The 24,256-nt window shown below is 37.8% G+C and overlaps 1 protein-coding gene across 9 annotated transcripts in view; it reads left to right on the top strand.

Annotated features, from left to right (window-relative positions):
• The window catches only part of atp8a1 (ATPase phospholipid transporting 8A1), an 85,802-nt gene that overhangs the window by 15,672 nt on the left and 45,874 nt on the right, over positions 1 to 24,256 (top strand). For 2 of the 9 annotated variants that reach the window (XM_026331241.2, XM_026331245.2), the window contains exons 3-17: positions 1,366 to 1,465; positions 2,730 to 2,828; positions 6,283 to 6,328; positions 6,578 to 6,618; positions 8,896 to 8,969; positions 10,355 to 10,424; positions 10,533 to 10,660; positions 11,110 to 11,221; positions 11,515 to 11,680; positions 12,030 to 12,035; positions 14,648 to 14,775; positions 16,240 to 16,317; positions 16,443 to 16,531; positions 19,562 to 19,606; positions 22,301 to 22,373. In XM_026331241.2, coding sequence (XP_026187026.1) covers positions 1,366 to 1,465; positions 2,730 to 2,828; positions 6,283 to 6,328; positions 6,578 to 6,618; positions 8,896 to 8,969; positions 10,355 to 10,424; positions 10,533 to 10,660; positions 11,110 to 11,221; positions 11,515 to 11,680; positions 12,030 to 12,035; positions 14,648 to 14,775; positions 16,240 to 16,317; positions 16,443 to 16,531; positions 19,562 to 19,606; positions 22,301 to 22,373 — 1,255 coding nt within the window. Of the gene's footprint in view, positions 1 to 1,365; positions 1,466 to 2,729; positions 2,829 to 6,282; positions 6,329 to 6,577; positions 6,619 to 8,092; positions 8,167 to 8,895; positions 8,970 to 10,354; positions 10,425 to 10,532; positions 10,661 to 11,109; positions 11,222 to 11,514; positions 11,681 to 12,029; positions 12,036 to 14,647; positions 14,776 to 16,239; positions 16,318 to 16,442; positions 16,532 to 19,561; positions 19,607 to 22,300; positions 22,374 to 24,256 lie in introns of those variants that run through there. The other 7 variants (XM_026331243.2, XM_026331246.2, XM_026331242.2 and 4 more) reach the window with 6 other exon arrangements.

Below are 24,256 nucleotides of genomic sequence, written 5' to 3' on the forward strand. Positions count from 1 at the left end.
GAGACACCTGGTTTTCCTATAGGGTTATTTTGGAAAGTATAGAAATATAGCAAGTATTTTATCCTTTATTCAAATTTTAGCATCCTCTTGTGATGATATTGTACTAAAATTATTCTGCCTCTCTCCCACAGTCCAAAGACATACAGGTTAGATTGACTGATTAATCTAAATTACCTGTAAGTGTAGATGTGAGTGTAGTGGGCTTACCCTGCCTCCCAAGTGAGCCAGCTTATATGTTATCTGTATATATTATTTGAATTCATTTTTTGTAGAACATGGCTCTGTAAATTTTAATCAAATCCTGTAGTTTTTACATAACCAGGCAATGATATTTTTTTCTTTTTCTTTTTACAGACACTGAAATAAAAAGATTTTGTTGAATCAAACAAAGCTGTTCCAGACTCCTCTGTGAGGCTGGTATTATATTGTACTGCTGTCAGAACAAAGCCTTGCTTTAACTCTGCCCCATGCTCTCCACTGTACAAGGCAGCTAAGATAACAGTAAATGTAAAACTTTTTTTTTTAGTTCACTGCTACCCAATGTTTTCCTTGTCCATTGTAGTACAGAACCTCTTACTGGACTACAAGTTAAACTGCTGCAAATGTACTATCAAACATGATTCAGTCCAAGAGAATTGAAACTATGGTATCATCATATGCCTACACCTTAGAAAAGTTTGGGGCTATACTTCCTGATATTGTATATGTGTGATGGCTTTTGTGTGCGTGTGAGTGAGCAAAGCACTGCGTGCAGCTTGGCGTGCATCATGGCATATATCTTCTCCCAAAGTGGCTGTTCTGACTGGCCCTTTAACGTAGCTGTAAATCAGACTGCTGGAGGTCTAACTGTGGGGCTGTTGTGGGGCAGCCTCTGTATACCACCATCACACACTGCGCCACCCCCAGTGCAGCACAGGAATCATAGCTTATATCTGGCAGGAGCCCTTTACAACCCCTGTACAGGCTCCCTTCGTCCCCCTAATTATTCTTTATGACATGGGATCCACTGGTTTCTGCTATTCATCAGTCTCACACACAATCATAGATACACCTGCGTCTGCATTGCAAAGGACCACCTTGAATATGACAGCTCAGGACAAAGAAATAGTTATTTAAAATGTGTTTGTATAACCAAGGCTATTTTAATTGATGCCCTCAAATTGCAATTATTTTTATCAATTTATCTGCTGAATGCTTTGTCAGTTAACCAGTTCATCATTTGGACAAACGATGACTTTTTTCCAAAGCTAATCTATTTAGATTACAACCATTAAATAATCACTGTTCAATAACTAACCGTGTTGTTTCTCTCTCTTGTTTCCTCTTCTACCCATCATCTTGTTTGCTTCCCTATGTGGTCATCAGCACAGCCAAATATAATGTCCTCACTTTCCTTCCCCGATTCCTGTACTCGCAGTTTAGGAGGGCAGCCAATGCCTTCTTTCTCTTCATTGCACTTTTACAGGTAAGATGTGGTGTTGGCTCTGTCATTACAATATCAACCAGCAGAAGACAGATTAAAAAACAAATACAGTATTTTAATAAATGCAATGCTCTTTTGCTCCCATTATTGTGCCAATGGTATGTTTTTTACTGTTCACAATGACCTAGACACTAATTCCTATCAGTATATATAGACATGGACTAAGACACACACACACACACACACACACACACACACACACACACACACACACACACACAGACAATACTCTATATATCCTGATAATGAATAATACATGTGATACTATATGTGCCTCCTTTTAAAAGCAAACTAGATTTATGTTTGGGTTCAACACACTATACTGCATACAGCAGCATGTTTTGAAAATGTATGATGTGATATGGATCACTCTTTAGCAATATATTTGTTAGAAATAGGCTTTTCCTGGGCTGAGAGTTTCAGTTTCTGACTCTGGCAATGATTTGATGAGTGTCCAACAACAATGACAGATCTCAGACCTCAGTTTTTTAACAAAACAGCCCTGAGGACATTTACAGTGGTTTCCCTGTGTAGGTCAACATTAATCCTTTTTAAGACCACTTAAAGCCTTGACTACTGGTCATTACAGAATGGTTCAAATCCATGTCCAAGGTGTTCAGCAAAAATAAATAGTGGTAAGAAGGAAGGCTGCGTAAGACTCTGCTTTAACTTTATTCATGACAGACTACCCAATTTTAGTAAGAGCTTTGAGGATAGGGAAGGGCTCTATCCAGTAACCTTGAAGTAGTTGCTTTGAAAAGCAGCCAGTGTGAATCTTCATTACCTGCCCTGTTGATGTTGTGACCTTGAATAAAACATCAATGCAGATGAGGAAGAGAAGAGATCTATTTCATTCAAGTTTCCTTTGAGCAGTGTAAGAGCCTCCTGTGGCCCTGACTTGGCATTAATTATGCTGTATTTGACAGGGACTAAAAATATCAAATAATTAAACACTCACTGGTTCGGAGAACATTATAATAGCACTAAGAAAGTTGTGTTTGCTGTATGTAGCTCCTGTAAGTTTGAACTTCTTGTTTTTTTTTTTAGATGAATCTGTGAAATACAAATATTTACAAATTTTGAGATATGGTATAGTATTAATAGTATTAAATCAAAGGTCTGGAGCCTATGAATTAAGTTTTTTTTTTTTTGTGTAGCCCAATATCCCCAATCACAAATTTATTCAAAGGGCTAGGGGGTAGCAGGTAAGGTGCCTCTTGACACTAAAAATCCCTGTGCCTTTCAGCAAATCCCAGATGTCTCTCCCACTGGTCGTTGGACCACATTGGTGCCACTGCTCTTCATTCTGGTGGTAGCGGCTGTCAAGGAGATCATTGAGGATCTGGTAAGACAAACTTGGAATAATATTTAATACAAGGCTTGTGTTTGGTTTTCTCCACAAATAGATATTTATTTTTGGGTTTGACTGTATTTGATATATCTTTCATCAGTTTGTCATACAATGTTGTCTTAAAGTGATTTGACCTGATAGTTCATCTGGTGTAGTAAGATTTTTGGTCTTCATGATGGTCCTTAGTGAATGCAATATATAAACAACAACACAACTGGCCAGATGTACTAGAGTGTGGTAATATATATTATTGGTAGATTGTGCCACAAATGTTTGCAACAGTTTTATTCTCAGTTTGGGCAAGATAAGTCATTTTTATCCAAATATGCCAGTAATGTGGTGCACCATGAAATAAAAGTAACACATCAAAAGACTGAGTATGTGAAATGCATAAAGTAATATCAATATAATTTTCTGAAAAGTCTACTTTAATGGTAAATAGGTGATTAGTTTTCAGTTGAACTGACATATCTTAACTCCCTGCTATGTAGAGTCTGCTGGGATTTTGATTTATCTCTTGCCATGCAGAAAGTCCTCTGAGTGGTCACTGGAGCAGAGGCAAGACAGTGGTGGTTACATGAACACAGTGGGATTACCCCATAACATACAGACACATAATCAAATATGGACATGAATACACACACAAACATTGGTTGTAGAGGTCAGCAGTTCCTACTGCACCTGGAGTACTCATTTAGTCAATTAACCTAGATACTGAATGCTCATTTAAATAGGCCATTAGTACTGCCAGAAACAACTTTATGCCCTCAACCGAATCTTACCTTCAGACAGGTTATTCAGTTTATTAAGCATGAACTGCTGATTTTTTTTTTTTTTGTATTCTTTGTTTTGGTTAAATCTTTTTATTGCATGAATTTTCTTTCACTGGGAATATATAATTTATATATATATATATTTACTCTTTGTCGATGAGTAATCCTCTCAGGTCAATGAACTACATGAGAGAATCTTGCATATTACTGTATTGCAGTGACCCTGCAATGCGAACCTCTGTGCTGGTCCCAGTGGACAGTTACTTTATACTATTAGCTTCTCTCGTGCCGAAGGGGCTAGCACAGCACTTTTCTGCACTGCCTGTTGTGAAAAACTCAGGAGTGGAGTGGTGATGACTCTGTCTTTATTGCTGAAGGTCACCTGCACACATGTCTCTTCAGTGTACTGCAGTGTCCCTCACAAGTTGACCTGACAGGACAGCATCGAGCCCTATCTTCATGAATCATGCACTATGCACACACACTCTATAGCAGGAATCTTACCTTGTTACTTGCTGTCTCTGCTGCAGAACACTACTGAGGTTGGTTGTTCAAATTACTTCAGCTAGCTTTCAACTTAAAATCATAACCATGGAAGCCATATTAACAGATTATAGCAAAGTAATATTACATATGCCCTGCCCTTTTAGCTTTTGCCACTTGTATATTTTTCTTTCTGTGACTGAAGTTCACATAGGGCAGGGTTTATACATAACATCTGTAGACTACTCGCCCACTGCACCGTGATTACACAGATCATCTAAATACATCTCCTTCTTTTCTTATCTGCCAGGATAGAAGGAATGTGAGAGGGGGAGGGGGAATAAGAGATGGCTGAAACGTAGGAACTGCAACTTTTACTACACTTCTAAGAATACAGGAAGGGGTCTGCAGAGCGAGAACAGATAGTGTGGGTGAATGAAATTAGCTGACAGCTTTTGCACACGGGATGATGAATGAACTTTGTAAAGATCCCTACTAGCAAACTTTCTGGGCATAGGGCAGCTGGTGATAGGCTGCAAATGTGATGCAGCCAGTTTATTCATTAGACACTACTGCATGTTGCAGGGATGTTAAATTGAATTTGATTCAACTCAAGCCTGAAAAAGAATGGCAGGGAATTTCCTCCTTAATTATACAGTACAGTCTGCCAAATGATCCCAATTAGTTTTAAATCGAATTAGAATTTGACCAAATGAAACTGTATATTCAATGTAAACAAATATCTAGCAGGGTTGTTAGTGGTTATGCCCTCTCCTTGATAATCAAGAAGAGCACACATTGCTCTGAGGAGCTAGATTTGAAAACAGTGATTATTTACGTGAGACAGACTTAGCAACACATTATTACTAAGGGTGATGCTACTTGACATGCTGTCCCTTGGAATAAGCTGTTGAAGTCACAGTTGATTGCGTGACTGTTTAGCAGGCAAGATGGATGTTAGGGATGTTTTTGCTAATCTTTTTTTTTTTTTTTTTTTTTTTTTTTTGAGAATACATACTTTAAGCTCATGTCATCCATGTTGGATGGAATGCTGAGGTACAAGAGAGTACAAGTAGGCATTAACATTAGTAAGTAAAGTACCTATGCTTTCAGTTTACTGTGGGGTGTTTACTTACTCTAACTACCAGGACATAGAGATGGTTACATAATTTTTTAGAAGTCCAAGTCAAGTCTCAAGTCTTATGGTTGCAATGAATAAAGCTTGTTTCATGCTGTGTCCACTGCAAAACTGTACTAAACTAGTAACAAGCTGACATCAGGTAGCCAAGTGATGACTGACTGACCTGACCAGGTGCATTTTGAGTTGTCTGATGAAATTAGAAATGGTCAATCCAGCGTCTTTTATTTTTATGCTGCACACCTTGCATGTTGTCGTTTGTTTGTTAGGCTTTGTATGAAGTCATAATAACCAAATTTGATAACAAAAGGGATCCGGCTTGCCAGGACATTTCCCATGTTCACGACACAAATTCAATTTACTGCAGTTTACAGTCACCTGTGGCAAGGCGTGCCACGAATGGGTTGTTGTCACTACCAATAGAGGGCAGCAATGTGCCTTTGCTGTGTATATTCTGCCACAACACACTGCTCGTCAGAAATTTATGTTAATGCGCTAAAATAAAATAAATACATAAACATTGTTCACGAGTCGAAGTTTGAGTCTCAAGTTACTGTGTGTGTTGGCTCGAGTCCCCATCTCTGCCAGGACATGACTTGAGTCTGTGCAAATATATTCTGGTCACAGTGAGAATATTCTGTGCAGTTATTGTTATTGTCAGCATGTAACTGAAGACTTTGATCTATCTTATTCTCTCACTGTAGTTTGCAAGTGGTTGATTTCTTTAAACCATTTCCTCCTATAACATCAGATTATTGCAGGCTCTTTTAATACAGGACATTTAGTCTGTGTATGACTGTTCTTTTCCAATTTCTTTGTTTAGAACAATGACCACATTCATTTTTCATTCAGGGATAATACTCCTCCAAAAACATGTATGTCCCATGTATGACCCTGATTAAGGAATAAGCGGGTATAGGTAATGGATGGATGGGTAGTACTCCTCCAGGGCTGCACCTGGGGAATTTCTCTTATTTGGTTTAAATTGGAACTATTAAATTATTGTACACCAGAGAGGAATATGGTATTTGTATATTGTTCTTTTTTCTTACAGAAACGTCACAAGGCTGATAGTGTTGTCAACAAAAAGGAATGTCAAGGTATTGAAAACCATTTACAAGGAAAAGCATTACTTGAACACGAAAGTGTATATTAGAAATGTACTACACATAATGAATATTGTGAGTAGTAGAAGTAGGCATTAGTAGAAAACTAATGATCTGCTTTGTAATGTGATTATTATTATTATTGCCAGTTTTCTAATAACTGCTCTCCATCTCTCTCTATCTTTTATTCCTCTTTGACTCTTATACTTTGTTCTCTCCATAATTTCTCCCTTTTCACCACAGTATTGAGAAATGGTGCCTGGGAAATTGTGCACTGGGAGAAGGTATGTACCCACAATGAGATACTAATGGTCAGTTTCACCAGTTCCCATTTTAGGCATACGGAGCATAAACAGATCATTCATTCTACAAGTGCTACCATCTATTGTGTCATTGTCAATTGGACAAATGTCACACATACCATACACACAGACAACCTATGACTCTTCTAGTATCCAACCACTAATTAATCCAGTTTCCATGTGGACAATCATTACAAGTCAAAACTGGAAAAGAAAGAGCAGCTTCCTAATAAAACTATTTTTTTTATGACTGGAACAACTTAGCTTAAAGTAGATGTTTTGGGGAAATAGACAGCAGGCAGTGCAGAAACAAGGTAGATGTGTACTGTTTCATAATTGGTAAAACAATCTCATCTATCAGAATGTATTTTTAGCATTTAGAAGTTCAAATATAAGCCGATTTTTCTCTCACTAATCTCTGGGACATGAGACAGACAAGAAGTAAACATTGACTTATTACATCGGTTTATCTGTAGATTTGTTGTTTTGGAATAAATTGCCAGCAGGGTCTGTACTGCTAAAGACTATCACTACTAAAGACTATGTAAACATCAGAACTCATAGGCTCATAATTGTACCCCCTTATTTGTACTGCAATAGAATTTATTTCTATTAAAATCAACACAAAATCGACAAATAGACCAACTGATAGATGGGAAGATTCACCAGTTACTGTACAGTAACACTGCACTGGCTGTTAAGGTACTCTGTCCACATCAGTGTGATATTTCCATATCACACTGATGTGCAGTATTTTGGAAAATTATATAAACCTGACAAAATCTTTGATTGACTTGGTTGCTGCAGGGAGAAAATCACCAGTTACTTCCTATGTGTAGGAAAAAAAGCCAAGGTTTAAATAATTTATCATTTTTACATCTTCTTCATGCATATTGTAAAAGAAACTTCTCTTCCAGATATCTGTTCTGATCTCCAGGTTTCTTTAACTAGTAAATGTTTAACGACAAACCTGTACACTTATTTTTTGACAAATCTGTGGATCATAATTCATCAATTCATAGTGTTTAACGCAGAATAATTAAAAAAAAAAATCTAAATTGATGACTTACTGTAGAAATCAAAATGTCATAATAAAAGGTCTACTAAAATTTTAAGGTAGATATATTGTATATTGTGATATATGCATTTGATGATGAAGAGCTTGTTGTATTAACTTTATGAAAGTGATGGCCAGTTTATTACAAGTTATATGATTGAAACTGCTGATAAATATTTTTTCATTGAAGTTGAATGTTGCAATATGCTGAGGTTGCACATATTATGCCAAGTTCAGCAGCAAAGAATGACTTCAGCTGCTTTAATGTCTACTCATCAATATTGTGCACATGTGCACAATATTGCATAATATGTGTACTTTCATCATTAGAGCTGTGCATATTTGCTTAGATGTTGTGTTTATAGGCAGCATACATCAGTAACTAGTTTATTTTCACAGGTTGAAGTGGGTGATATTTTTAGGGTAAATTGCAGTGATTTCGTTCCTGCGGATGCTGTCATTTTGTCGTCCAGGTATAGGAGTCCACCCTTCTGCCAGACTGTGGGGATCTTCTACCTCTGTTCTTATTTACTTCTTGCACTCTCTCAGCTCTCTCTAAAGAAGTGATGGTTGGATAAACACCAAGCCAGTAGTGTTTTGTGAAAGGGGAAAATTCAGTTAAAATGTCCTGCATTTGAAAATCAGGGGAGCAGGGATATGCTGATTTTCAGTCTCATGTGGCAACCATCACTTCTATAGGTGGGACAATGGTAATGTGATTTTTGGATTAGAATTAAAATAAATGGCGAATACCTACATCTTTCGCCTTTTCAGAAACCATTTGAAACTACTATGGATATGGCTTTGAAACCTTTTCCCTTTTAAGATTTTGTTAAAATTCAAATTTGTTGAAAATTCTATTCCAAAATATCTAAAAATGTAGTGAGAATTCTCATCCGTGTTTAAAGATGTATTCTGTTGTCCGTGTTATATTTTTCTAAATGGTTTTTTGAAAAGGAGAACAGATGACCACCAATACCCTCTGATCATACAGGTCTGATTATTGTGCTTTCCTCATCTCACTCAAACTGAAACAGTTGTCTTTCTCCGCATATGGGTTTGCTGTTTGTCTGTTTGTGTTTAAACTTTTTTCCCCCTCTCCATCCCTCCCTTTTTCCTCATCTTCTCTTCTCCCACCCTGTGCAACAACTGCCACACTTTCTCTCTCTCGCCCACTGCTGATGTGTGGTTGGTAATATCAGGTGGCTGTTGGGGAAATAGTCAGAGCTGCAAATGGGGACCACCTCCCGGCTGACCTCGTCATTCTGTCATCCAGGTCAGGAAATAAGCAACATTACCAACAAAACAGCGACGGGAGAGAAATGGGCTATACTGGGATGAGACACTGTAGCTCTTCTGCCACTCCTGACACAACATGAGAATTTTTTTTTGTCTTGAGTATATCAAGGAGGGGTGATTATTTTTGGCAAAAAGTGTATATTGGAGTGCCACAGTCAGTGATTACCACGTTCCTTTCCTTTTTCTGTTTTTTCCTGCACGTGATCTGGCAACTATTATACTGGCCATTTGCGCAAGCATTGTATTATGTTGTATTTTGTTTTACAATGCAACATGTGCAGTTGATACACTTTAGTGCTTGGCTGAAACGTCTAATATCCCTCAGAGTGAATAGAGGCATTTAGTGTTACAGCCGAGGAGCACACGCTCCTTATTTTCTGTTTGCATCTGAATATATTTTTCATATTCTTGCCCTTGCATGGCTCTAGGCATGCCATTATATCTCAAGACAAAGGGTAAAAACCATCTTGGAAGTGTAGTTTGCAACACATTACTGCCAATTGAACATTTTTAAGTATAGTCGAGTAATACCCAATCTGCGTTGAAGCTGTATTTTGCCGTTATGTGAATAGCACCAGCTTTTATAATTCATTGAAGTCATTGCACCGGACTTCTGGTCATGTCCATGAAATGAAAACCTCATTCTGTAACTAATAGGATCAGTTTCCAAAACTGCCATTGATTGTGGTTGAGCTTTAGTTCTCAGGTCTCTTTTTGGTTTTCTCTTCCACCCATGTTTGGGCCAGGTTTGGGTGTGAATAAATGACACTATTAAAAGAGTAGCCTACCAGCAACCGAGCTCACCTTAAGCACTGACATGTTCTAACTCTCTGTCCCTGTGCCCAGAGTCTGTCAGAGGCCCATTTGTTTATTCTGTTTGTTGTGCTTGCCATGCCTGCTCATATCAGCCCACTCTGGTGTTTTCTTTTTATTCTCCACTCTCTGTCTCTTTGCCGTGTATTTTGCCTTTTCTTGAAAGACAGTTAAACTCTGGTTTAACAGCAAACAAAGATGTTGTGGCTGTCCTATTCACTGCACATTAAATTGGTAACTTACACTCTGTCTTGATAGTTTTATACTCTGAAATGAACTTTGGACAGGAATGAGCATCTTTGTTTGCAGTACTCTAGTCTTTTTAAATAATTTTTTCATTGGGTTTGGGTTATAAATAATTTAGAATTATTGCAAATTTTAAGTGATAAATTTTTACTGAAGAAAAAACAGTAGCCTTTGGCTTATTTCTGTGCAATATAATAAAAAAATCATAATAATTTAAAATAAGCAGTTACAGCAATATGATTAAATAGCAGTTTACTTGTCTACTTATTATACCACTCCAAGTGTCTTCTCCCTTCACAACAGTGAACCACAGGGCATGTGCTACATTGAAACATCTAACTTGGATGGAGAAACAAACCTTAAAATCAGACAGGTGATTTTATTTTTATTCTTTACTATCTATAAAATGAAAACTAGAGGAAATCATCTTCATCTTGTAATGCAAAAAAGGGCAAAAATTCTAATGTAACTACATGAACAGGGTCTCCAAATGACTGCAGACATAAAGGAAATTGACAGCCTGATGCGTCTGTCTGGGCGGATGGAGTGTGAGAGCCCAAACCGTCATCTGTATGAGTTTGTTGGGAACATTCGTCTGGATGGACATAGGTGGGCTCATTTCCAGTCTTCTTTCCTGGCTCTCTGCCCCTCTTAGCAAATCAGTAGCCCATAAGTCAGGAGCAGAGCCAATATGAGTACATTATGTTTTAGAAATTTTTTTATCTTTCTGCTGAGTAAATGAAAGCATCTTCTTCAGTGAAATGTAATTATAAATTTGTTCAGCAGCTTTTAGGATTTGATGGCTTTTATACTTGGAGATTGAGAAGATAAAGCTGCTGTAAACAACCATTTTTACCAGGAGCTATATGTGGGTTTTAGTTGGTTAATAGTTTTTTAGGTATCGCATATTTGTGGAAGCATTTCTCCATTATTTAGTTTTACTAGCATTTAACATAAGACATTTTAAAGGACTGACGCAGTTGGTTCACTATTGCTTTAACTTTTTCAAGAGTCAAACTGTAATTTTTAATTAACTCTCTATATGTTTGTTATGGCAGCACTGTTCCACTAGGTCCAGACCAGATCTTACTGAGAGGAGCCCAGCTGAGGAACACCCAGTGGGTCCATGGTGTTGTGGTCTACACAGGACATGACACAAAGCTCATGCAGGTACTGTACAGCATATTTGGATGTAAGTATGTTAGATATAGGGGGTATTATTTGCAGTTACAGAAGGTTGGTTATGCAGCCCAATTCTTCACACAAACATGTCAGTCAGGGTATATCATAAGTTACCAACTACAGACACATCATGCGTCTTAAATTATTTGTTAGTGTTTAGATAAAGATGATTTTGCAGTCACTGAAAATATTTTGTCAGTTTAATGTCACAGAATAAGAACACCGCATCGTATTCTTGGTCATACTTTTTACCACAACTGTCTTGTTACATGTTCACCCAGAATTCCACTCGGCCTCCTCTGAAGCTGTCCAATGTAGAGCGGATCACCAACTTTCAGATCCTTGTGCTATTTGGCTGCCTGCTGGCCATCTCTCTGGTCTGCTCCATTGGCCAAACCATCTGGAAATACCAGTACGGCAATGATGCCTGGTACATGGATCTCAACTGTAAGAGTCCCAACAGCACATGCTGCACCTCTTATTCCACATATTTTGTCTCACTTGTCCATATCAGCTTATTTCTTTGTCACTTTAAGTTCTTAAATGCTGGTATGTGTTGTGTTGTTTTTAAGTTGCCTCGGTTAAACTACTGTATGTTTTGCATTACAAGTGAAATATGTGGCAATATGGGAATAAGTCATTTCCCTGTTAAGTCTGAAAAGACACATGCTTAGATGTGTTGTGAATGAGTGGAAAAAGAAATGGTTGAATATCATTGTGCTGCTGTTCTTTTTTTGGTTCCTTTCTAATGTTCTTTTTGATTTTGTTGTTTTCTTTGTTGTCGTTTTTTTAACAGCTCCAGGTAACAACCATTTAAAAGCCTTGGCCATCCGTGAATGACCCTTCCTTACTAACCCCTTACTGAAGCTCTGCCTATGCTAAGCAAATGAAGCCCCCTACCCTCGCCCCCTATATGGTTGCCCTACTTTGTATGGGCCCATGCCATGGACAAGCACATACCAGGGATCCAACAATAGGTTTTTCCCCTCCAGCTCTCTTGTACCTTCGTCTAGTTATTTTCAGTGCCTGATACAAACAGTGTCTCACTTTTCCTCCATTTTTTGTGCCATGTTAAACACTTTGCAGTTCCCAAGATTCAGACCCTCATCTTATTTTTCCCTCATTCTATACACAAAATAAACAGCTTTTACTTTGACTGCAAGGAAGATGAGGTTGAACACAAGTAACTTTTCATAGTGAGAGGCTTATGTGTTGATTGCTCAAAGCCAACATGTGTTGCAACCCAAGGGGCAAGAGGTGACATTTTCTAAATACCTCTTCCCACTTCCTTTCTTGTGCTGTTTTTTAAAAAGACAACTAAATATGGGAGGGAAAAATCTGTTTAGGTTTTATATGCATTCTCAAGACATTATAGAGAATGGATATTTTAAATCACTAAACACAATTACAAAAATATGGGCTGCTCAGTTTCTGTGACAGTTTGTGATGAAGCTCTGAACCTGGTATGCAAAGTGATTATCGTGACCTTCTGGCCATTACTCTGTACCCTGATAGGCCTGTGTAGGAGAGGTTGTGCCCTGGTCAATTTAAGCCTGCATTATGACTTACACTGTCCTTTTAAAATTAGATCCTGCATTGGTTTCTGTTGGTTTTGCATGGGTTTTAATATTATAAGTGGCATTAAAACCCACATCTAAAAGTTTCTATATCACTCTGAGTGTAAGTCATAATGCAGACATCCATCTTGATTCTGATTGTACTTCCATCTGGAGTTGTTGAGACTCTGTCCAGTGCATATTATCCAACCTGTGACAAAAGAGAAAGGTGGGAGACATACTGTACATTTCATTTATTGACACCACTTTATTTTTTCCAAATTATTGTAGCTTCACTGTCTTACCATGATTTGGAGGATAATTGCAGACAATAACAGAAGAGTCAGTGTATCTCACCACACATCATACAGGCCCATATGCTAAATAAACCTGTGATTATGTATGTCTGGTGAATAATTAATTTGACTTTGACCTGTTGCAAACTGCTGATGTTGGCCATTGCTGTCATTAAGCCTATATATTGTGACAACTTAATGTCATGTGGGCGGAATGCAAAAATGAAGGACCATTTGTTATGCATGCCACCTGCTGCAGTTTCAGGATAAGTAGTTTTTGTAGTTAGTTGTTAGTTAGTTACAATATCAGAGTCTGTGCTGCTTATGTTTGTTACTAAACCTCTGATGTCTTAATTGATAGCATGATAAAGTTTTTTTTCTGCTTTTCTTTCGGCATAGTTTTGCGGATGTGTGGGGTTTTTTTTCACCCTAATGTTTACAGGCTGCACAAAGTGAAAGATTTTACTTAGATTAACAAAAACCTAAACAACTTACAGTCCAACCTCTGCAGCAAGAGGTTATTTATTAGAATTTTTTCATGTTCATTTGCTTGATTAAATATTGTTAGAACATCTTATTTCCATATTGCACTTTCATTATAGTGACATAAGGTGTACATTTGCACTTGTGTGAGATGTGCATGTTCTGGATTGTTATGGTTTGACTTTTTGATTTTAATGGTTGTACTGATCCAACTTGTTATGACACTCTCATCTCAGCAGGATTATTGCATAATATCACATAACAAGCTGGCTGTTAGAACTGAGTGAAATGAAGTGATGTAGTGATCATCAACACTCACACTTTTCTGCTGGCATAATCCACCCACTCTTTTTCACTAGTTGTTGGTTGAGAATTTGCTATGGACTGAATCTCCCTCCTTTGTCTTGAAAACATCTGATATGTTTGTCTTCTTCCCCGCTGATAAAAAAAAAAATATTCCCACACCTCTATGTGTTGTTGTAGCAGTAGCTTCCATTCTGCCACTTTTTTTTGCCATCCCGTTTTTGTTTTGCAATTGTTCTTTCATGGAGAAGGGCTGTCCCTCTCAACCACAATGCTAAGATCAAGGCTTGGGTTAATGAAGGTAATATTTGCACCATCTGCAAGCTGAAGAAAGGTAAATTACATCCCTCCTGTTTTCATGTTTGGTGTCAGTGGGGTTACATGTTGATCACTGCCAATTGTTTGGGGCTTTTGGGGGACCAGAATCATTTTGCATAGTGCTTTGTTGAATTCATTGCCTGGATCATGCTGGATGCCAAGGCTGCTGCTGTGACACTAACAACATTTGAGATACTTCAGTCCGTTTGCTAACTTGAATCTCTGGGACTGTACATTGGACTGCTAATTAGTTGATTCATAAGAGAATGAGGTTGGGTGGAAGAAGTGGTTAATTCCAGCTAATGCACAATGTTAGCTCAAAACATTATTTGGCTTGGGATGATGTTGAGCATTAGCTGGATAGAGGCTTTGGGCATTTTCATTTAACTAACTGATATTTATGAACCAGAACTCACAAGTCTCCTGTGTATTCCTTCCATCTCTTCAAAACATGATAGATGGTGGAGCGGCTAACTTTGGCCTAAACTTTCTCACCTTCATCATCCTGTTCAACAATCTGATCCCCATCAGTCTCCTGGTCACACTGGAGGTCATCAAGTTCATCCAAGCCTTTTTCATCAACTGGGTCAGTTGAAGCAACAGTCTGCAATTAATCTAAACTGTAATGCAAAATTCACAATTTGACTTTAAAAACATTTACACACATGTATTTTACTTCTCTGTAACCAAGTTAATGAGTTATATTATTGCATGCTATGAGAAAATGTTTGTTGTACAGTTAATAGTTAATATGTAGACACAGCAAGGTGGGAGGTGACCATTTCAACATAGTGCACTATTCTGCAGTTAAAGCTGCTATAATCTTTGTTTTTATATCAGCAATAGATTCAATAACTACTTGTTGCTCATTTTAATGAACCCATGGAGATCTATCAACTGACCCTGCAGTCCTCAGCATTTAAATGTTTTTACTTTATTGCATTGGCTTTACGACTCAACTTTACTGTTCTGATTGACTCATAGTTTGTCAGCATCATTTTCTAAGATAAGCAGCTATTTTTTTCAGCAAAAATCTAAAAAGAAATTGCTGTACATTACCTGTTCAGCATCAAATGGATATTGATATATTCCTCAAAAATTTGTAGAGACCAGAACAGAACTAAATGGAAGGTCAAATTTGATCTTAATTTTGTCAAGTTGACACAAACAGAACTCAGAATGTATGCTGATGTTGCTTTGTGTTTGTTTAATGTGTAAAGATGCCGCTGTGTGCTAAACATTCACTCTCATCTTTATAAAGTGATTTCAGTGTTTCACTGTTGCGTTTACAGCTTATTACACTAACATGAAATGTCTTTGGGCAAATGAGATGAGAAGAAATGAAATAACTTTATTAATCCCTGAGCGGCTATTCAGAAAGTCTTGGTGTGAAAGTAATGAGTACTAAGTAAAGTAGAGTAAAGTTGTCAGCAACAGTCCAGTTCATGGTGGTTAGTCATCTGTCATTGGTTAAGGTGCAGTGCAGTCCAATGAGATAGCAGTGATTATATAGATGACAGGGTTATTCACACACTCAGGAGGAAGGTATGTTGAAGTTGTAATTTGTTAAGCTGACCTCTCAGTGCAAATTCAAATTATTTACAAAAACAACAGCAAAAAATCTATTCATCAGATGTTACAATAACACATTAAAAATCTGAGTTCTGCCTGACAGGAAACATTTTAGTGAGCAACCAGAATATTGTATTCTGTATCTTTAGCAACTAGGTCAACCCCTCTGACTCTTTCAGCTGAGGAATCATACTGTTTTTTTGCCTTGAGTTATTCTGAGCCCCTTTAGTCATTAAAGTTTAAATGAAGCTTCTTGCAAGGAATTTTGGCAACAATTAGGGCAGTTCTCAGTTGGTCTCTCTTCCTGCAGCCCTGGTTGGTTGGTATTTTCTTGAGAGAAAGTTGACCAGTAGAACTTAAAAGGACCTGATTGAAGGGAGTTTATTGTATTTGTATTGTACTGTTACCATATATACAAACATTACATTGTTTCTTTAGTGATGTTCTACTTCTTTGTGTGTTTTATGATTGATTTTAGGACACTGATATGCTCTATGAGCCCACAAACACACCTGCCATGGCACGTACCTCCAATCTGAATGAAGAATTGGGCCAGGTATATAGTGCAGTTCAAATGATACTTTATGTAATTCCAAATGTACTTTAAAAATATGTCTCTTATTTAGGATAAAACATATACCCATGAAGTTTGTGTTATTCTGCCTCTCTCTTCCTGTGCAGGTAAAATACATTTTCTCTGACAAGACGGGGACTCTTACATGCAATGTCATGCAGTTCAAGAAGTGCACCATTGCTGGTGTGGCTTATGGGTATGTTTCATATTACTTCCTGTTTTTTTTAAACTCCCCCCACCCCCTCCACACACACACCACACCCCTTCATTAAATGCAGAGTGTGCATCATAGTACATCTGGCGTTTCTCCTCCCTCACCTTCTCATTAGCAACTTCATCAGTGTTCCTCTCAACATAAACTATAAATAAAAGGCTAACAGACGTGCAAGCAAGGGCACTTTACTCTCTCCTTTGCAGGTCCATTGTTTGTCATGTTAGTGGTGTCTGTGAAACCTGGCAATACATTTCAGTGTTCAGTGTTTTTCTTTTCAAGATCCAGCACATAATAGTGTTTTGATATAGGTTAGAAACAAGGATATTGGTAGTTTTCATTAGGGAGTCCACATTAATTTACTTTTCCCTCAGCTCCACTTACATAAAAGCATATTCCATTATATTCTAACATTTCATTAAATCAGTGCCTAATATTTTCTTTTTCTGAATACACTCTCATTCTATTTTAGTGCACAGATAATTTGCCTCATTTGATGGAAAACAAGTGGGTGAGCAGAGTCTTTACAGTACCAAAGCAAGTGCGGGCGTGACAAAACATGATTAATCCCTTTAGGATTCAATTAAAAACATGATTGATGAAATGCAGTCTGAAGGACAAAAGAGGGTATTTTGGAGTTCTGTACCAAAGCTGTTGTTATGCTGTGATTCCTAGCCCAGTGAGAACATTGACCACCATGATATGTTAGCATATAATAAAGGGATAATACAAATGTTGTTTATTCTTTCTAAGATCATTAATATTAATATTTCTTTTTTACTTTTGCTGCTGATTAAAGGCAGATATGTTAGTTATTTTTGTTATTTAGATGTCTTGTGCTACAGATTTTTTTAACAGTTCTTAAATTGGATCAGGTCTGCTCGTCATCAAAGATACAAAAATTGAAGATATGCAGCAGTTTCTGTGTCCGTCATGCCATGTAGAGCTGTTTTCCTTTGATTCTTTGAAATGAGAACTAACTCTTATGCAACTAATAAATATGGATGAGTGTTTCATAGCAGGGAGGGAAAGAAGACATGGTCTAATGGTGCAAGTTTGTTTTGAGGAAGCTATCGTTTTGCCCACTTTTCTTCATCTGAGTTGGTTCAAATGATAGCTCAGAATATTCAGAAAAAGTAGTTATAATCCAAATATAAATTTATAAAATTCTCTGCTGACATGTCTCTGCCTCTGGTATTTACATGTTTAATATTTTCTTTAATACTTTACAGTTTTAATTTTTTCCGTTTGTGATTAACAACACATTTGTATCTGATTCTGCTTAGTGGTCATATTATGTCTTTGTGCAAAATGAGGTTGTTGGACTAAAAACAAAGATAAGATATAAAACATTCAAATTCTATTATTCAAATTCAAATGAGTGCATATGTGTGTGGCATGACTTGTAATTTGGTGCAAGCACGCACACACACACACGCAAACCCCAGAGACACTGCTGCCTGCATGTCTTCCTCACCACAAATTAAGTGCGGCTGTAATTAATAAAGCCAACCCCAGGGGTGCAGCCATTAATTAATTCCACTGGATTGGAGTCCAAATCTCAAGGAGAGATACTGCTAGGTTAGAAACACTCCCAGAATCCTCCTGGGTGGTATTTGTTAAGAGACATATTTTTTAGATGTAGTGAATTGACAAGCCACATAAAAATCTATTGTAATGGTTTTTAATGACATACTTTTATGTAGGTGATTTGTCATGGTGTAATGTAACATTGTATAGATGTACTGATTGGCTGCTTGCAGCCTGTATGCAGATAGATTGGTTTGTTGTTAATGCAGAAGACCACAGTGTTGTGCTGAAGCCGAAAGAGTGAACACACTCACAGTATGAGTTAAACTCAATGTGACCCAAATAGAAAGATTTAATGTTTGGTGGAGCAAGTTGTCTGGTCGGCTCTGCTCCTTACAGTTAACAAAACCCTGCACTGCAGTTAGTCTGCCAAAGCAGAGATGTTACAATAATTTGTTGGTTTGTTTTGGAGCATTGTACTTTCTGACCATGTCTAGAGTTTCAGACATGTTTTTTTCATCGCAGCATTCACAGGTGAGCATATATGTATGTATGTATGTATATATATATATATTTACATATATGCCCATTGCAGCTTACAGAGACCTTGTCATACTGTTGCCTGATGAACAGTGAAAGGGGAAACTATCTTACTCTGATAAAATTATCCTTAAATATTCATTATTTTGTGATAAAATGTGTTCTTACCAATAACGTCTCTAATAAATCTCACATATATGTATTTATGCCAAAATTGATTGATATTTTTGGATAAAAGGACTAACATTTGAGAAAGCATACTAATACTACTCACTTAAGAAAAGTAAAACGAACATAGACATTTCAGTTGTTAAGAACACCAGTAAATACATTAGTAACTGGTACCTTTGATGCTTCAGTTATTGGGGGAATATTTACATTCAGATAGAGATAGAAACTCAGGAGGGAAGAATACAATGTACATACTACATGTACCAACCAAAACCAGGGTGCACTGAGGTACTTTTTTAATGGTGCAGTAGTGACCAGTAACTTTGTATGGCTTAAACAAATGACCTATAATATAGAGATATAGCCTGTCAATTAGTGAGATGTCAATGTGATGGCACAGTAGGTCATTGTGTTACTTTATGAAACTGCCAAGTAAGTTGTTTTTCCCTTTTTCTATTCCTTATGCTAAGCTAAGCTAACTGATTGCTGAAGATGTCCTCAGTCTTCTCATCTAGGTTTTGCCAAGAAAGCAAATAAGTGTATTTCCCATAATGGTAAATTATTCCTTTAAAGAATAAATGATTAGATGGGCTATTATAATCACCTCCCTCTGCCTAACCCAAACACCTCAACTACAACCCTTACAAGCATTTGACCTATCATGCTTTAACTCCTCATAATTGTTCCTGCCCTGGCACCTGCACATTTGTGGAACATGTTAATGGTGCACTCTGTCAACAAGATGATTTTTGTTCTCCACCTTCGATCCAACAGTCACGTCCCTGAGGCTGAGGAGGGTAGTTTTGCAGAGGATGACTGGTAAGATGACTGGGTGTGAAATGATAGTCGTGTTTTTTTTCCGCTCTCCGCTTCTGTGATGTATTAGTGTGGCCTTGCCTTGTGGAAAACGTGACTATGAACATGATATCTCTGTTAACTGTTTTGTTTTCTTTGTGTGTTCAGTATACTTGGATAATGTTTTATGTAAATGTGGTTTTTGATTTCACTGTGTATATTTGTTGATATGAAAGAATACGCCTAAATAATAGAAATGCCAGTATTGTATTGGAACTATTATTGAATTTTGTGGTTTTCCATGAAAACAGACACGTGTACATTTTTCAGGTGAGATAGACCAAGACTTCAGGCATTTACTGTATGTTGGGTTTAGGCTGATGCTGTGCTTTCCCCAGTTAATATGAAACTAACTTTCTACATGGTGGCAAAATGTCCACCAATTCTGTTTGTTACTCTCACTCAAATGTATATATACTGTATACATATACCAAAAATGATTTGGGAGATACAAAAGCAGGTTACCAAAACCAGTATCAAATTAGAATTAATTTTATGGTTCTCTTTTAAATGGGTGTTAATTTAAATCAAAGCAGGTGTCTAGGGTCAAACGCAATAAAACTGCGTGAATGTCTTGGCAAAGGTCAGTTCTAAAAGTGAGGAACAGGGCAGCATGGGGTGATATAGGTAAATCTGGAACTACTCCCTGCCACTTGTGTGCTAGCAACCTTGTTACCATAGTGACAGGGCCTCTGGATAATCAATAACTGACCAGCTCCCACATGCAGCCCCATGCTTTAAAAATTTCATCAAGATGTGGCGAGCTAAACTACTGCTGCAGTAGAGAAAAGCGTCGGACTTCTTTCCCTGTACAAGATTTAGAAATAGTAATAATGATCTTCTGCTAAAAAGGAGAAACCATATTGTTACCAGATGCATTGACATACAGTGCATGATAAAAACATGAAGCTAGTTATTTGAAACATTTGCTGTCCTTATTTGTGGTGACATATTTGGAAAATTTTTAAATGCTGATGTTATTTTTTTCTGTTTTTTCCATGACTTATTTAGACATTTGTGAGGGTGGTAAATTACCCTCAGATCCAGTGCATCTATGTAGGTGTAACACGATACCGACTCCTGGCTTGCCGTTTAATTGCATCTCTTTCTTTGTCATATATTTGTTTCCTGCCACACCATTATTTACAGTGCAGTAGAGAAAGGTAAATAATGGCCAAATAGCTCATTGGCTCGTGGGGATTTGACCAGTGTATCCTGTGGGATTAGGAAGATATATGGTTGCTAATGGCAGTTTAAGTAACATTTCTATCAAGCTCCAGTGCCACGGACAAAGCTGCTGTCTATCTAATCTAATCTATAGGACTCTATTTCTCACAGAATCAAGAATTGATCCCTGCTGAACATTTCATGAAACTTGCTACCTTCAAAATCACTGTCCTAAATCACTGTTCAAAGGATAAATACCACATTTGCTTTTATCAATGAAAGGTCTTTGCAGTCCAAAGGCTTGTTTTTTTGTTTGTTTTTTTTTTGCATGGCTTGCTGTTGACGATGAAATATTGGATTTTTTTTTTTTTTCTGCTATATACCTAATAGGCTTCAAAATATTTAACTGTTTTCCGTCTTGCCAATAACAAAACATATTTCTGGTGTAAATGTAAGGGGCTAATTGAATATCTAGTAATATACTGCGGTTTGGCTTTGTTGATGTTTGAGTAATGAGGTTTTTTTAGCTGCCAAAACTTCACCCTGCCTGTTGCCTTCCTGTTAGCAGTTCCTCTTGCATTGTTTAATTTCTAAAGCAGAGAGGAACCCGATTTATTATTTGTAGGACTAACTTCAAGTGAATATAATATATTAAGGGGGAAACACATGAATCAATGTGTAGATTCTTTTGTGTGTTGTGAATAACAAAGTCCCATTTGAGGAAATTGCTCTCTCAAAAGATGGTCTGCTTTTGCCAGCTTGAACAGATTCCCACACGCTCACACACTAAAGCTTAGGGGACCTACATTTGCATTCTGTCTTCAATCCAGCTGATATTTTCCTCAAATGTCAATTGGTGACAGCATGGCTCAGTTAATACTAGTTTGAGACCTGTTTTGTGGTGCCATTCCCAGTGCAAAGTAGTTTTATGCAAAAATAAAATGAATAGTCAATTTCAATCGATTGATTGGTCTGTTGAGAGGAAATGAATTGCAAAAATAGAAAACATTAACTGGGCCCAGCTTTGCAAATGTGAGGATTTGAAGCTTTTTTTTTTTGTTGTTGTTTTGGGTTCTCTGTTCTGTTCAGATAAAACAAGTGGACATCTCACATATGGCTCAAGAAAAAAATAATCACAGATTAAGACCGATTAAGTGACAGTCACTAAGTTGCAGTTTTGATTTTATCTTTTATGTTGGGGGAAGAGTGCTGTGTGCCATGGCTTCCTTTCTAAAAGAACATTTAAACAAGCCTGCCGGGCTACATAGTCATACAATTCATTAGAATGCATTTTTATGTAATAGGAAAAACTCTTTCTAATGTTTGTATTGGTTTTGTCAGAATGCGCTCTGATTATGATGTAGATTTTCTGTTTATTAATTTAGTCTACAGTCTCAACAACATTTTAATTTTAAACATTTAATTGTTAGAGCTGTACAGTGGTATTCCACTGTGTTATGTTGTTTTGACTTCTTCGTCTCTTCTTTCCAGGCACAGCACACACTCATCAGACGAGGCTGGATTTAATGACCCAAGCTTACTGGAAAACCTCCAAAGTAATCACGTAAGTAATGTCAAGATTCCCTGCTGGCCACCTGCAGTGACTGCTGTTTAGGACAAAATTAAGAAGATTTGGAATCTAATTGTGTGTTATTGCATACTGTCTTCCTGTTTTAAGTGGTTCTCAGTAGCAGTGAAGTCATGTTTTAGCTCCTATGTTGTGTTTTAAAAGTGGTGAAAAGGCTGTGATTTTTCACAGCATACATTATTGTCATTTTGTTTGGATTAAGGCAATACATTTGACATAACATTTTTCATCTGACAAGTTTCTTTAATATGAGTTTGATTAAAATTGCTGATGGATTACAAGACACTATAAGCACGGGCAGCAAACAGTGTAATTAGTGTATTCTGACTGGATGAAAACCTGTTTATGTGCTTATTGTGAGGAACTACACAGCCATACTGTAATAATTTTAGATTGAATTTACCAATCTGAAAGCCTGCCAGAAGTTAAATTAGAAATTTCTCAAGATTTGGAAAAGGGCATGAATTTGGTCAGAGGACTTTAGAGAGAATAGTTAAGGCCACTTATAGCAATGAAACTGGTGAAAACTGTGATTGATTGGCTGATTGAGTCACTCAGTTGCAGAACAGCGTGGGGGAGACAGAATGTCACATCTAATTACGTACAGTAGCACCGCCCAGGGAAAGTAGTAATCCCACTGTGATGTTTGCTTTGTTGTGACAAAGCACATTGAGTTTGTCTAGTTTCTTACTGATAGCTTCGCACACACTGCTAATTATGGTGCATAACCAACCGCTGTTAAAAAATCTTGATCTCTACATCTCCAGTAACCATGCTGCTTAGGATTAATCTCTTGGAGGACATATATATCAACTATAAGCAACTTTTGAATTTTAGATCCTAAACCAGGATTTTGGCTGGTTCTCACTTCTCACTTCTTCAAGAGGTTGTATATATAAGGGGGTGTGTGTGTGTGTGTGTGTGTGTGTGTGTGTGTGTGTGTGTGTGTGTGTGTGTGTGTGTGTGTGTGTGTGTGTGTGTGTGTGTGTGTGTGTGTATATGTATATGTATATATATATATATCCCCTCGTCCACGAGTGTCTTGTTCCAGTAGCCCATTTCTCATCAGATTGCCCTGGTCCCCTAGCACCTGACGCGGACCTTGTTGACCCGGGCGACGTCCGAGCCGGTATGACTCCAGTATTTCTATCTCTCATTTGTACTGAGGTAGGCTAGTAGCGTTAAGGACCTTGCCTAAGGGCCCACACTGGTGATGCCCTGGTCGGGATTCAAACCCCCGACTTATGAAGGTTCTTAGGGTCTGCTATGCTGTTCTGCATAGGCCTGAACCCCCTCAGCCCCCCCTCAGCCAGATCATCACTAAGACTGGCTTCGGATACCGACTGCGAAATGGGGCAACCATCAGCCACCTCCTGTACATGGATGACATCAAGCTGTATGCCAGGACTGAGCGAGACATCAACTCACTGATCCACACCACCAGGATATACAGCAACGACATTGGAATGTCATTCGGACTGGACAAGTGTGGTCGAATGATAACAAAGAGAGGGAAGGTTGTCAGGACTGAAGGAGTTGAACTGCCAGAAGGCAGCATAGCGAATGTTGAGGGCAGCTACAAGTACCTTGGAATCCCACAGGCAAATGGGAACCAGGAAGAAGCCGCAAGGAAAGCAGCCACAGCCAAATACCTACAGAGAGTAAGGCAAGTCCTAAGAAGTCAGCTAAATGGGAAGAACAAGGTCCAAGCCATCAACACCTAAGCCCTGCCGGTCATCAGATACCCCGCTGGCATAATAAGCTGGCCAAAAGAGGACATAGAAACCACTGATGTCAAGACAAGGAAGCTCTTCACAATGCATGGAGGACTTCACCCCAAATCCAGCATCCTGAGACTG

This window comes from Mastacembelus armatus, chromosome 10, assembly GCF_900324485.2.
Source record: "Mastacembelus armatus chromosome 10, fMasArm1.2, whole genome shotgun sequence".
Classification (NCBI taxonomy): Eukaryota; Metazoa; Chordata; class Actinopteri; order Synbranchiformes; family Mastacembelidae; genus Mastacembelus; species Mastacembelus armatus.